Source organism: Eleginops maclovinus, chromosome 6, assembly GCF_036324505.1.
Source record: "Eleginops maclovinus isolate JMC-PN-2008 ecotype Puerto Natales chromosome 6, JC_Emac_rtc_rv5, whole genome shotgun sequence".
NCBI classification, from domain to species: domain Eukaryota; kingdom Metazoa; phylum Chordata; class Actinopteri; order Perciformes; family Eleginopidae; genus Eleginops; species Eleginops maclovinus.
Genome location: NC_086354.1, coordinates 54,119 through 69,954, shown reverse-complemented (window position 1 = coordinate 69,954; position 15,836 = coordinate 54,119). Strand labels below are relative to the sequence as shown.

The 15,836-nt window shown below is 42.5% G+C and overlaps 1 protein-coding gene and 1 long non-coding RNA gene across 2 annotated transcripts; both read left to right on the top strand.

Moving 5' to 3' along the window:
* The first annotated feature begins 2,309 nt into the window (after positions 1-2,309).
* LOC134865699 (protein FAM200A-like) lies at positions 2,310-5,193 on the top strand. Its single transcript, XM_063885370.1, has 2 exons — positions 2,310-4,625; positions 4,764-5,193. Exon 1 carries the CDS (start codon positions 2,541-2,543, stop codon positions 4,620-4,622), a length of 2,082 nt encoding a protein of 693 aa, XP_063741440.1. The 5' UTR covers positions 2,310-2,540; the 3' UTR covers positions 4,623-4,625; positions 4,764-5,193.
* Positions 5,194-13,479: 8,286 nt separating this feature from the next.
* LOC134865728 (uncharacterized) lies at positions 13,480-13,701 on the top strand. The gene is made up of 2 exons (XR_010165992.1): positions 13,480-13,525; positions 13,626-13,701. It is a non-coding gene; the product is annotated as an uncharacterized LOC134865728 (long non-coding RNA).
* Positions 13,702-15,836: the final 2,135 nt, after the last annotated feature.

Below are 15,836 nucleotides of genomic sequence, written 5' to 3'. Positions count from 1 at the left end.
TTTCTCTGTGCAAATAAGACACGTCGGGATGCCCCTGTGTTCAACAAAGAAATATTGCACTTCCCACTTTTCCTGAAATTGTCTGTGCTCATCACCAACCTTTCGCTTCACTGCAGGCTTTGAAAAAGACATGTTTGGGGCTGTGTAATATATATTTCCACTTGGTGTCACTGTCGCGTTGAAGTTTCAGTGTTTAGCCGATACGTCTTTTCCGCTTCTTTTTCTGTCCCGCGAGCAGCAATTTCCGTGGCCGCCTCCGCTTCTGAGCCCGCGGCCGATGTCCCGCCCCCGAGAGCAATATACCCCACCGTGATTGGTAGGTTCGTTCAGCTCTGCACACAACACTGAAAAGTGCCATTCGTATCAAACTCGCGGGCCTTATTAACATTAAACTTTCATATTGAGGTGGGGGCCGCAAACTATCGTCTTGAGGGCCGCAGTGGGCCCGCGGGCCGCGAGTTTGAGACCCCTGTTCTAAATTAAAATAGATATCCTGTCACTTTAAGAAAGTACAGTTGTTTCAGCCAATCAGATTGGCTGTAACGTTTGTTCACGCGTGAAACATCAGAAGAAGAAAACTTTTCAAGAAGCAAGACTCTATAGAAATCGCTATTGAAATCGAACCAGTGAGCTATAGATTAGAAACTTTGTGTAAGCCTTTATTTTCCATTTTTGAAAGTGTTTTGTGTTACCGTTACGTCTATAGAGATAGACTGTGGTTTATTTGTACTTTGATATTATTTTTTGGACTGAGAAATTGTCGAGTAGTCTGGGAGTTCTGAAGCCACGTTACGATTGACGAGCCACATTACGATTGATGAGACAAGATGGCGAGCTATACCCAATGAGAGTTGAACCACTATCGAGTGGCATCTTCCAGCTTCATCTGCATTTCGGAGGAGAACACACATCGCTCGAATCAGAGTTGCGGTAGGACTGTTTGGTGCCATCGTTATTTCGACCACAAGTTGATTCCTTTAGTGAGATATTAGCCAACGTGGATGCGGTAAGGGTGGATTCATTCACACCACACGGACTGCACAACGTGGTTAGCATCCATTGACTGCATTGAATGCAGAGTAACGAACTTTAACGTCAAGCTGAAATACATTTACGACGGTTGAATGTTGTTTTGAATTTGCTGAACTGTGAATAGTATCTGTGAATGTTATTTTCCGGATGTGTTATTTTTCTTTGATTGCTATGCTAATGTTTTCTGGTTATGCCATGCAGTTTAAATCTGCTAGAACCTAGAACTCCAGCTCACTGGTTTAGATAGCTGATAACTAGCAACTAGCAAAAGGAAACTTGACCCATTGATTTAAAATAGGCCTGTTGAGATAAATAGCATGACTGATGTCTTATTAGATTGAAGTTCTATTTTGATATAGTGTTATTTGATTCAATTAAGATTCAAAACTAGAACTGAAATACTGAAATAATATATTTAGATAATTAATCTTAACTATTGATTATTAGCTATATTGAATTATTATTGAAGTATTATTGAACATAAACTGAGTTAACTCTTGAAATAAAACTAGATACATAATTAAGAACAACTTTAATTGTGATCTAATGTAAATTATATTTCCTTGAACCAAAATAGATTAAAAGTGAAACTAATGCTCATTTCATTTCCTAATTAGAATACCTTGTTTCTACTGGATCCAATTGCATTCAAATGCAAATTATTTGAATATTGTATATATTGTATGTCTGTTTATGGTACCAATTTCTACTTTTCTACTTTTCTAAACTTTTATAAACAAGCCGGCATTTAAAACTACTTGATGGTCTGTGGTGTGTCTTATTATTTAATTATTATTGCTACTGTTTTAACTACAACTGCTCCCTACGAACCTAGAGACTGGTCCAAACTAACTCTACTTCACTACAACTGGTAGTAAGTGTTACATGAGGGTTTGGACAACCATAAAGACAGGGCAGGGTATAGTTGTTCCCTTGCCCGCTCCATGATTTTGTGCTCTGGTTTCCACAGGAAAAACGGATGAAGTTGAAAGCACTTCGGTGAAGGCAGGTCAGAAATTGAGTCTATGAGCTCAGGCTGAGGTGGATAACGCCACAAGGACAGCATGTTCATAGGATGCCGCACTGGACGTGAACCTGGCCACAGACCCAATGCCTCCACCTCAGTCTTCATCCAGATTTTCTGTTGGTGGGAACAGTTCCACTGGGAAACATCCTGATTATAGCCTGGGACAGAGGCTGCAGGCTGATGTGGGACATCTAATGGGACAGGAGGCGCTGGACATGGCAGAGCTGTAAAACACAATAAAACACTATAGCAGGGGTTTTCAACCGGTGGTCCGCGGACCCCTGGTGGTCCGCGGCGGCATTGCATGTGGTCCGTGACAAGAGCCTATGTTGATCAGTTCACCATTGTTTTTTTTTAATATAAATTCGCTTTGATATTTCAACACATTTCCAGAATACCGTTACATATCGTGAAAAATATGTTTAAAATAATATAAAGGAAATTCAAGCTGACAGAATGTAGCCTTGCGCCTATCCAGTCTATGGTAGCCTGTGATTCGCTAATGGTAATGAGTTGCGTCGCTAACCTCACTTATTATTCATTACGTACAGTCTTGCGAGCAAAGTTGACACACATTTATAAGCATAGCCGACGAGAGTATTTTAAGATAGGTTGTAGTACAGCAAACATTTGTTACATATGTACTAGTCTAGCTATATATCTAGCACCAATGGATCGTTTTGTAGTGAGGAAAGTGCCAGAGGGACAGGCTGCCATGACAGAGGGTCAGGCTGCCACGACAGAGGGACAGGCCGCCACGATAGGGCAAGGACAGGCTTCCGAAGCGTCAACTTCGCAAAAAAGACGAAAAAGAAAATACAATGAGGAATATGTTAAATATGGATTCACAGTGACGACAGACAGAGCAGGAGAGGAGGTACCACTGTGTTTCGTATGTTCAACAATTCTCTGTAATGAAGCTATGAAGCCGTCGAAACTTACGCGGCATATGGAGACGCATCACGTCCACTTGAAGGCCAAACCCGTTGAGTACATGCAACAGATGTTGCGTGATTTCAAAGGACAGCAGGCTACCATGAGGAAGAGTGCAAAAATAAATGAAAACGCACTGAAAGCATCGTATCTGGTCGCTCTCAGGGTTGCAAAAAGTAAGAAGCCCCATACCATTGCAGAGCAGCTTATATTGCCAGCAGCCATAGATATGTGCAGAGCTATGGTAAGCGAAGAATGTGCCAACAAATTAAAAACTATTCCGTTGTCAGACAACACAATCGGAAGACGAATTGGGGAAATGGCAAATGATGTCAAAGACCAGCTGATGGCAAAACTTCAGACAGTTCTGTTTTCCCTTCAAATCGACGAGACGACAGATGTTACTAATGATGCGCAACTGTTAACATTTGTGCGATACGAGGACAGTGGCACTATGTGCGAGGAATTTCTTTTTTGCAAACCACTGCCCGGGCGAACTACCGGTGTAGAAATATTTAAAGCACTGGACGATTTTTTCACGGAGCACAATATCTCGTGGCAGAGGTGCGTTGCATTATGCAGCGATGGGGCCCGAGCCATGAGTGGCAGCAAGACTGGACTGTTTGCGCATGTAAGGAGGGTGGCTCGGGGGGTAATTTGGACACACTGCCTGATTCATAGAGAGGCTCTCGCCTCCAAAGATCTCAGTGTTGAGCTCAGTGGTGTGTTTGATGTCGTTGTCAAGACGGTCAACTTCATAAAACGAAACGCATTGAATACACGCCTGTTTTCATCCCTATGCCATGACTTGGGAAGTGAACACAGCTCTCTCCTTTATCATTCAGAGGTGCGTTGGCTGTCTCGCGGCGCTGTGCTCGCCCGTGTGTTTGAACTACGCGGAGCTATCTACGAGTTCTTGTGCGAGAAGCATTCTGATCTGGCTTCCAATTTCAACGATAGTTACTGGTTAACTAAGCTGGCGTACCTCACAGATGTTTTTGCAGAGCTGAACAAGTTGAACAGCTCCATGCAAGGGAGAGATGCAAACGTCATGCAGCTCTACGAGAAGCTCGACGCATTTGTGAAAAAAATGTCAAAGTGGATCGAACGAGTGGAGAGCAATAACTTGGCGATGTTTCCTTCAGTTGAGGAATACCCTGACAGCACTGACATCAACGACACTATATGTGAGCATTTGAGGAAGCTTGTGCGTCAATTCGCAAAGTACTTCACTGATTCGGAAGAGTGGCGCCGTGACAGCAAGTGGATCCTGCTCCCATTCAGTGACGATGCATCAGTAGGGTCAAGTCTGACGGCTGTGGAAGAGGATAAGCTGATTGAGATGTCCACAGACTCTGTCAGGAGGCATATGTACGACACACAGCCCCTTGTTAAATTCTGGATAAGTTGCCAGACAGAATTTCCACAGCTTGCTGCAAAAGCAATGAGGTGTCTTTTGCCCTTTCCAACCACATACCTGTGTGAGAGTGGTTTTTCTACACTGGCGTACTTAAAGAATAAGTACAGGGCTAGGCTTGATCCAGAGAATGACATGAGACTGTCTCTGTCTACCATTTCGCCACGAATAGACAGGCTGTGTGGACTTCACCACGCCCAGATATCACACTGACAGGTAGGCCTAATTCTCCCATGTTTTCACTGTTACGACCCTGGCGGGTTTAGGCCCCGCCCTGTGTTAATGGTAAGCCTGTTCTCTCTCCCTGCTTTTCTCAATCTCTCTCTGCTTTTCTCAATCTCTCTGTCTCTACAGCAGGTGATTGGTGACAGGTCTGTCCTGGCTGGGTTATAAAAGCCCTGACCAGCCAGCAGTTGAGGCTGCCTTGGTCTTCATTTGTTGGATTTTGGTTCTCCGGTGTTGTTGGATTTTTGTTCTCCGTTGTTGTTTTGTCACACACCTAGACTGACTTTGCATGACATTTTTAGTTACTTTTCCCAATACTGAATTGCACAACACTTTATTATTCTTTATTCTTTCTTTAAAATAATCTTTAATTTAATTTAATTTAATAAATCTACTTTTATTATTATAAAATCTGCGTGGCCTCTCTTTCATGTTTCATGCATTGAGCTATGCATGTAACACCAAATACACACGCGCACGCGCAGGCACATCAGTGGGCCGCGGATTGCTTTCTAGTCCGAATGGTGGTCCCTGGGACAAAACCAGTTGAAAACCCCTGCACTATAGTACATACACAATAAGAGAAAAATGAAATAGAGTTACAGTGGGGCAAAAAATATTTAGTCAGCCACCAATTGTGCAAGTTCTCCCATTTAAAAAGATGAGAGAGGCCTGTAATTTTTATCATAGGTACACCTCAACTATGAGAGACAGAATGAGAAAATAAAATCCAGGAAATCACATTGTAGGATTTTTAATGAATTAATTGGTAAATTCCTCGGTAAAATAAGTATTTGGTCACCTACAAACAAGCAAGATTTCTGGCTCTCACAGACCTGTAACTTCTTCTTTAAGAGGCTCCTCTGTCCTCCACTCGTTACCTGTATTAATGGCACCTTTTTGAACTCGTTATCAGTATAAAAGACACCTGTCCACAACCTCAAACAGTCATACTCCAAACTCCACTATGGCCAAGACCAAAGAGCTGTCAAAGGAGACCAGAGACAAAATTGTAGACCTGCACCAGGCTGGGAAAACTGAATCTGCAATAGATAAGCAGCTTGGTGTGAAGAAATCAACTGTGGGAGCAATTATTAGAAAATGGAAGACATACAAGACCACTGCTAATCTCCCTCCATCTGGGGCTCAGACGCAAGATCTCACCCCGTGGGGTCAAAATGATCACAAGAACGGTGAGCAAAAATCCCAGAACCACACGGGGGGACCTAGTGAATGACCTGCAGAGAGCTGGGACCAAAGTAACAGAGGCTACCATCAGTAACACACTACGCTGCCAGGGACTTAAATCCTGCAGTTCCAGACGTGTCCCCCTGCTTAAGCCAGTACATGTCCAGGCCCATCTGAAGTTTGCTAGAGGGCATTTGGATGATCCAGAAGAGGATTGGGAGAATGTCATATGGTCAGATGAAACCAAAATAGAACTTTTTGGTAAAAACTCAACTCTTGGTGTTTGGAGGAGAAAGAATGCAGAGTTGCATCCAAAGAACACCATACCTACTGTGAAGCATGGGGGTGGAAACATCATGCTTTGGGGCTGTTTTTCTGCAAAGGGACCAGGACGACTGATCCGTGTAAAGGAAAGAATGAATGGGGCCATGTATCGTGAGATTTTGAGTGAAAACCTCCTTCCATCAGCAAGGGCACTGAAGATGAAGCGTGGCTGGGTCTTTCAGCATGACAATGATCCCAAACACACCGCCAGGGCAACGAAGGAGTGGCTTCGTAAGAAGTATTTCAAGGTCCTGGAGTGGCCTAGCCAGTCTCCAGATCTCAACCCCATAGAAAATCTTTGGAGGGAGTTGAAAGTCCGTGTTGCCCAGCGACAGCCCCAAAACATCACTGCTTTAGAGGAGATCTGCATGGAGCAATGGGCCAAAATACCAGCAACAGTGTGCGATAACCTTGTGAAGACTTACAGAAAACGTTTGACCTCTGTCATTGCCAACAAAGGGTATATAACAAAGTATTGAGATGAACTTTTGTTATTGACCAAATACTTATTTTCCACAATCATTTGAAAATAAATTCTTTAAAAATCAGACAATGTGATTTTCTGGATTTTATTTCTCATTCTGTCTCTCATAGTTGAGGTATACCTATGATAAAAATTACAGGCCTCTCTCATCTTTTTAAATGGGAGAACTTGCACAATTGGTGGCTGACTAAATACTTTTTTGCCCCACTGTATATTAATGACTGCTATGGTTAAAAACTGTCACAGCAATCCATACCTTCATCAAGGACAGTGTCTCCCTGTGATCCATCAGGGGCAATATTTTGTGATGACTAGGATGGTGAGATACAAACAGGAAAGGCAAGTGAGATATACATATTAAAAATGAACATTAAGATATTCTGCTGCGGTTATCCCAGGCTCAAAAGAATAAATTCAAACCTAGTCAGACACAAGATGTTATCTTTACATAACATTACATAACACATCAGTACAATCTGCATAATACAATGAGAATTTGATTTTGATTCTTCAGAATGAAGCTGATATTTTTGTGAGATTCACTGGTAGTATAAAAGGATTACATACTGTTTCTCAACACATCAGACGTTTGCTCTTCTATCCCAAGCTGTGGGGCGATGGCGAGCAGCTGAGGAGGGACCGGCAGCGGAGCCTTCGCTGTGGCTGCAGGATTAAAAGAAAAACAAAGAAATGTCATACAATTTGAGTAAAATTCAGGATGAATTAAAATAAGAAATAAACTAATATAATAACCTTTCACAGAAGCAACCATCCCAGGGGGATCATCGGGCTGCTTGGCAGATCTGGAAACCGTAGCGGTGGCAGTCGGCTTCGTCCTGTGTGCTGCAAAAACAATCCTGTGTCATTTCCCTCATAAATGAAGTTTGTTTTTACTTCACACCCTGTCTTTACCTGTTGTCTTTATAATAAACTGGTAGTGCCCCCTGTATTTATTTGTAAATGGAAAACCCCAATGTTTTGTAACTGTTTGGAAACAGGTAAAGCACAGAACAAGATCAATATACAGCAAGCACACCACCTGTCAATTAATGATGTGGCATGATAACCTATAGTATAATTAGCTAGGTTTTCTAACCCACCACAGTGTTTCACATACCAAATCCTTGAATGACAGCCTAAAAAAAGCATGCATAAAAGGAAAACACTTATCATCATCGCTGACATGTTAATTCCTTAGGTTAGTGGGAGAACACAAGAACACGAACATCAGAACAGGCCAGAACACGGCCACAATAACAAACTAGTTGAGAAAGAATCGTAATGGCAGGGGAATTCTGATAAAAACAGAATCCACCCTCCACACTGATGGATAAAAACCTGTTGGTGCAAACACATCAGGTGCTCTGGAGACAGCTGCTGGTGGCCCTGAAAGCACAGTCTAAATTTAACATTAAATAGACTTTTTTAAACTCTGTTTACTAAACTACATCCACCTACTTAGTTCAGTTTCAAATTTAGATGGAGACAGATTCAACATCCCTCTCTCCAGCTCCGCGTCCTCCTCCATCACTAGGAGTTTAACAATAACTTTAATTATGTGTTATTAACATTAAATGTTCACCTAAAATCAGTATTTGCGTATTCTTGTGAACTGACCTAGAGTGCTAGATGTGGGAGTTGCAGCCGCTGATGTAGTGGATACTTCTGCAGGTGGTGGAGAGGACTGAGACCTCTGCTGCTTGAGGATGTACTGCTGCAGGTTGTACATCTTGCATCTTGAAATGACAGCAGGCAGTTTTTGCTTGGTCCTTGGGGGTTGAAGGTCCCACCTTTCTCCTCCTCTTCAACCTTTTTCATTAGATAAATAATGTAGCCGACATCATTTTCCAAGAGCCACCTAAACAGTTTCCCCTTGTACTTGCCGAACTGCAGCACATACTCCCCCATCACCTCGAGTCGGTCCGACACATCCCCTCCCCGCTGAAGGACCACTGTGAGAGCATTAGTCCTCACAAGCTGATGTCTCTGAGGGGGAGACATGTCCTGAAGCAACAGATTTCTTTTTATCTTCATCGCCTCATCTGAGGGGTCCTGCCGCAGGTGGCCAGATGGACCCTTCCTGAACACCACCGCCATCCTGCCTGGGAAGAAGTTGAAGGCCTTCTTCATTATCTCCTGTGCACAGCAAAACACAATACAAATGCTGAGCAATGTTAACATGAATAACTCTATTGATATACCAATATGATTACATGTATAGTTATTACGATATCATTTGCAATTACTAAGTAAGAGCATTTGTAATAGACAGACAGAGAGACAGATATATTCCCTTTATTAACATATCAACCCAGTTGATTGGAATTTGTTTCAGTGAGGTCACTTAAACAAAGACAGAGAGGGACACAAATCTTAAAGCCACTCATTCAAAAAGCGTCCATACTAATTGATTGAACAAACTTGTATAAAACAGATAGGTAATAAACATACCCCTAAAATAAAAAATCAGAAAAGCATAAAACAAATATGTAAGACAGATAGACAGATATAATAATAATAATAATAATAATAATAATAATAATAATAATAATAATAATAATAATAATAATAATAGTTCCATAATATGTTTGTCATAGCAATTAAACCAGCATCTTAAATGAAGGCTATAAAATGCACATAATACTCTAGTATTTACCCTTTTAAAATGCACATAATACTCTAGTATGATGATGTACAGATGTATACGGTAACTCTTTAACTGTTTGCTCCTGCTGAGACGTCTCTGTCACTCATTTGAAAAGAGGGTCTTCCCACTCTATCCACCGGGGGAAACAGCGCCCCCAAAATCCCACTTGTCGCCAAAGATATATTGCATCCGTAGTGATAAGAACTACCATAGAGCAGGGGTCTTCAACGTTTTTCAGGCCAGGGACCCCCAAACTGATGGAGAGTTGGAGCAGGGACCCCCTACTATTAATATGGCATACAATTGTGTTTTATATTAAACGGGGCCTAGTGAGGTGTGTAAACATAGATACTGTTATTGTACATTCAATACTAAGCTATTCAAATAATACGCAGGTTAATATATTCATGTTTTTATTTTAAACAAGTGCAAGGTACAGTGTGGCCGTACCACTGCCATTTATGAACATATATCTTGCACACAACACAGGGCTATTAAAATAAATCACAATAAAAGTTTGAACTTTAAACAAGTGCAAGGTGCAGAGTGGCTGTGCCACTGTCATTTATAAACAAACACTGAGCTATGAGATTTTAACACTAAACATGCATGTAGATGGGACAATGAATCCCCAAACCATCTGTGGATGGCACACGTACTCTCACATCAGTGAGATGTCTGACCCTGATGAGCAGCACACAGCTGATCCAGCCTTGGACGGATGGAGGTTGTCAGGCAGAGGGTCATATCAGCCTCAGGCTGCAGCCTTGACCTGTATTTGTTTTTCAAGTAAGTCAGTGAGGAAAATCCACTTTCGCAAAGATAGGTTGTGGCAAAGGGCAAAAGGCTCATCATGGCTTTTCCTGCCAATTGCGGAAAGTCTTTCTGGCAAGAGATCCAGAACTGGGTGAGTGGTTTTGTGTCATATATGTGTCTGAACGTACTGTCAGTGGATAGTTCGATTAGCTGATCCTCCTCCGTCACTGTCAGGTGTGCGCCGTCTGCTGCGTTGTCTGTGAATGGAAACAGTATCCATGTCTTGTCCCTGCGCCAGGAGTCAGCCTCAGAAAAGTAGTGCCCAAATTGTCCCTCGAGCGCCTCCAAATGCGCAAGAATTGCGCGTGTAGTGGGGGGCGAGAGCACAGCAGAATCTCCCAGCTCATCCACTGATGGAAACATGGAAAATATTTCCTCCCCGATGCGCTCCCTCCACCTTTTGATTTTTTTTAGAAAGCCTTCCATTTTGTCATACAGTTGAATGGCATGGGTATTGCGGCCTTGCATTGAACTGTTCAGTTTGTTCAGCTCAGCGAAAACATCAGCAAGATAGGCAAGTTTGGTGACCCAAACATTGTCACTGAAAAGTGCAGCCAGCTCTGTGCGCTTTTGGAGAAGTAAAAACTCCCGAATAGACTTGCGCAATTCCAGCACACGTGACAACACTGTTCCACGTGAAAGCCACCGAACCTCGGAATGGTAGAGTAGCGCAGTGTGTTCTTCTCCCTCAGCAGCACAGAGATTCGAGAAGAGACGTGTTTGCAATGCGCTCTTCTTGACTAGGTTGACTACTTTCACTACCGAGTCCATGACATCTGCCAATTCAGCGCTCATATCTTTGGCAACAAGTGACTCCCTGTGTAGCATGCAGTGCGTCCAAATCACTTGCGGAGACACATCCCTTACAAGCGCAATTAGTCCACTTTTTAAACCAGCCATGGCTCTTGCACCGTCAGTGCACAGCGCAATACATTTTGTCCACGGAATGTCATTCTCTCTGAAAAAAACATCGATCACTTTGAAGATTTCAGAACTAGTTGTGCGTTGAGGGAGGCACTTACAAAACAAAAATTCCTCCTGCATTTCCTTATCATCGACAAAGCGCACAAACGCCAGAAGCTGGGCGTCCTTCGACACATCTGTTGACTCGTCTAATTGTAACGCAAATGCATCTGCCAACCTCAGCTTCTCTATCAGTTGCATCCTCACATCAGATGCCATCTCGTCTATACGGCGAGCTATGGTTGTGTGGAATGGTTTTCAGTTTATTAATGTCAATATCATTTCCATACATGGTTTTACACATATCGGTTGCTGAAGGCAATATTAAATCCTCTGCAAGTGTGTATGGCTGTTTCTTCTGGGCAATCCGAAGAGCAATTTGATAAGAGCATTTCAAAGCTAGCTCCCCAACTTTGGCTGATTTTCTGATCAATATCTGTTGACCTTGGAGGGATTTGAGGCTAGCTTGGAAGTATTCAACAGGTTTGTCTTTTAAGTGGCTGTGTGTTGTCTCCAAGTGACGCTGCAGCTTTGATGGCTTCATAGATTCATTTGAAAGAACAGTAGAGCAAATGACACACATTGGAAACTCAATGCCATCTGTCTCCTTAAAGGTAAACTCGAACTTCAGATAATGATCTGAATATTTTCGTGTCTTCTCCCTTTTGCGCTTACCCTTATTAGCTGCAACATCTGCAGGCGCAGCAGGTTCTGCCTCGTCACTTGCATGTTCACTGGTGGATGGTATCTCGCTTGTGCTTGTTGATTTTTTCGCTCGAGTTACAAAACGATCCATTTTATATGTATGGTCTTCTCAATAATGTCGCTGCGTGCATCCCTGTGTCTGGGTCTTCAATAAACTGGGGCCTGAATAGGCTCTCGTCCAATCACGGGGAACCTGACAGAGCCAGCGCATAGACATAATATTATGTCTATGAGCCAGCGTATGTCACACGGCCTCGTGATTGGCACATCTGCCTCCATTTTTCCGTTCGCTATAATATTTTGGATTTGTGTTGTGCATTTAAAGACATTGCAATTTGTGGGAAAAAACGGTTTGTAAAAAAAAAATATATATATAAAAAATTGTCTAATCAACCAAAGATTTCGCGACCCCCCTGCAGTACCTCCGCGGACCCCCTGGGGGTCGCGACCCCCCTGTTGAAGACCTCTGCTCTAGAGCAGTGCATATAGAGACACTAGATGACCTGACAACAGACGCATTCATGAATGCACTTCGAACGTTTGTGGCTATCAGAGGACCTGTACGCCAACTGCGCTGTGATCAGGGAACAAATTTCATGGGTGCTAAGAGAGTGTTTTCTGAGTTACTCAAGGGAATGGATCAAGAACGTCAAAGAGCTATCGGTTGTGAATTTGTCACAAACGTCCCATCAGCAAGCCATATGGGTGGAGTCTGGGAGCGCCAAATTCGAACGATCCGAAGCATCCTGACTGCCATGCTCGACAAGTCGGCAAGTAGACTCGATACCGCAACTCTGAGGACATTTCTTTACGAAACAATGGCTATAATCAACAGCAGGCCATTAAGTGTTGAACATCTTCACGATCCTACCAGTCTAGAACCCCTTACACCCAACCATATACTAACCATGAAATCATCGGTTATTCTACCCCCTCCTGGACAGTTCTGCAAGGAAGACCTTTATCTGTGCAAAAGGTGGAAAAGAGTGTAGTTCTTGGCCAATGAATTTTGGCAGAGATGGAAACGGGAATACCTTCTAAACCTTCAACAACGACAGAAGTGGCAAAAAACATCAAGAAATTCACAAGTGGATGACATTGTAATAATTCAAGATGACAGCTTACCAAGAAACGAATGGAAGCTTGCCAGGGTAGTGGAAGCTTACTCTAGTGCAGACGGCATGGTGCGAAAGCTGAAGCTACTAGTCAGTGACACTACACTTGATAATGGAAAATCACATAAGAGATCAGTTCACCTTGAAAGGCCCATTCACAAAGTAGTTACCTTACTAGAGGCCAACTAAGTCCCATAAATAAGGTCACATTCATTCAGACTTAAGACATTTGATTCATTTCATAATCTTTCTTTAAAAGAAATCCCCCATTCCAAGTTAATGAGTGATTTGGTGGGAGTGTAAGTGCTGTTGAATAAATATGTTCATGCTTCATTAGTAGATTTTGTGTAATAAATAAATAAATATTTATTTATTTGAAAGTTAAAATGTATTTCATATCTCAAACATTTGTTCTGTAAATCAATGTATAACATGCTAAAAGAGCTGCAGCCAATAGTGCATTATTTAATTGTTTGCATTTTGATATTGCCCTGAACTAATGTTTTGTGTGTTTACCGCTGCATATTTAGTTGAGGGACGGTACAGTTCATAGTTCAATGAGTCGAGCGGCAGGTGCTCACAGATCTCCGCTATTTAATGTACCAATTATTGACGAAAGAACCTCTTTTCACGACAAGCGGCCAACGAGGTATTTTGTTTAAGTTATCTGTAAAATGTCATTTGTTTCATTTCGCGCCACAGCGTAATTGTACATTGTCTGGTTTTTATTTGTTTTATGTACTGTATAGTTCTCACGGCGTTAACAAGGCATGAGTGGCGGGACCAAAGGTGGAAGCAACAACAATAAACGCCCGTTCCAAAGAACCGACCTGTGTCTGTGTCGTCGTGGAGAGAGCTACACCATGTTTTGTTTGTGTGTCTCTCTCCACTCTATATAATGGTGGTTTACATGATTGTATTATACTTTAATTCAGTTATATAGAACTAATCAAGTATCTTGTGTCTCTTGAACAGTTTGAACATATTTTGGTTCTTGCTAACAGTGATCATTTGGGTCTCCACCGTATTTCCAATCAGTGACCTCTCATGGTGACATTACACACCGACTTTCAGCTAACCCTTAGCTTAAATCCTACCTGTTGAATGAAGTATATCTTGTAGCGATGTTTGTGAAGATGATGAAGAAGTCTCCGGAGACACCAGCTTGTATATAATAAGGTTTATTACAACAGCATAGTATCAGACACCAACACGGGCGATGCAGGCTTCCCAGAGCCAATTGTGGAAGTCTCTCGAACAGTCTTTGTGCATACACTTTAAAGAGGAAAAAAAGAGTGTGTGCACCCAAAGTGTATGTCTCCCATAAGGTAAACAATACCCCTGCGTGCCCCACTAAGGGGCCTAGGTCAGTTTCTTAGCTGGACCCTAACGTATTCCAGATATTGTTATTCACATTTCTTCCCCCCAACATTCCTCTGGCCTCAGAGAGTATTCACCTTCGTATATCTCCAGATTTAATACACCACATGAACTATGACTCAAAACACGCCCAGTTGTGAACCAGTTTTTTGAGGTTTCTATGAGGAGCCGTTAGGGACATTGAGACAGCAGCATTGCTAAAATAATATCCTGGCCTTTTCTTTAAGGGAAAAAAATAAGCCTGCACAATGGGTTGATAAAGATTTCGACTTGATCAAAGCACTCTTGCATGCCCAGGAATTTACGGGGTCCCACCCCGCAGCTGATATTTCACAGGCATTCCACAACATGTGCAAAACGTGGAAAATTGAGAAATGTAAAGTGCATGCAGTTGTCAGAGATAACGCCAGAAATATGGCAAAAGCTATGATGGACAGTGGTCTGCCTAGTTTTGGCTGCATGGCACACACCTTGCAGCTGGCTGTCCACGATGGTGTGCTCAGCCAGCGCAGCATCTCAGATGTGGTTGCAATAGGGCGAAGGATAATCGGACACTTTAAACACTCGCCCCTTGCCTACTCGCGCCTACAGGATACACAGATACTGATGGGAATGAAACCTAAACGGCTACTGCAAGACGTCACCACACGTTGGAACATTACATTTTACATGTTAGAAAGCCTTTTGGAGCAGAAGCACGCACTAGCTGCATATTCTGTAGATTATGAGCTCCCCGCTGCTCTCACTGCACATCAATGGGGATTGATTGATAACATTATCACACTTCTTGCCCCGTTTGAACAGCTGACTAGAGAGGTCAGCTCATCAAATGCATCTGCTGTGACTCCCTCCCAAGCACAGTCAGACACCAGTGGTTTTCTTATAAACGGGTTTTATGAAGTCTTCTCCCCATCCAACCGTGAAAACTAAAACACGGTATGAAACACATAGTACAAAACGTTAACGAGTTAGCAAACATACATAAAAATAACATACATTGAAAGTAAATGACAAACGGACAAAATACCTCTTTGGCTGCATGCACAGAAAGGAAATCTTCTTCTTTTATAACACTTTTCTCCTTCAAAAGGCATTAACTAATCTTATAATGACCTCTTATAACTCTTAAACGTGTGTGTCACTACAGTACGTACATCTTCTCTGTCTCTATCTCGAGCTCTCTCCTGGCTCCGCCGAGGCTTCAAAATAAAAGTCCTACACATGAAATCATTTACTATCGGAAACCCTTAACAAATTATACAGCAACTGGAAAAATAATTCCCACCATTTTCCAGCACTGGCAACAATGGCACGCAAATATCTCTGTGCGCCATGCACCAGCACCGACAGTGAGCGGCTGTTCAATTCCACGTCTCACATCTTAGATGAGAAGAGGAATAGACTGAGCTACGACAAGATGCTTGAAATGCTTGTGTTTGTTAAGAAAAACATGCATCTCACTCAGTGCTCGAATTACGTGGGAGCCAGAGGGAGCCGAGCTCCCATAGAGTGATGACTGGCTCCCATGAAAGCAACAAAGTCAAATTTTTGAGGGGGTCTCTCATATCTGAAGGTGTCTG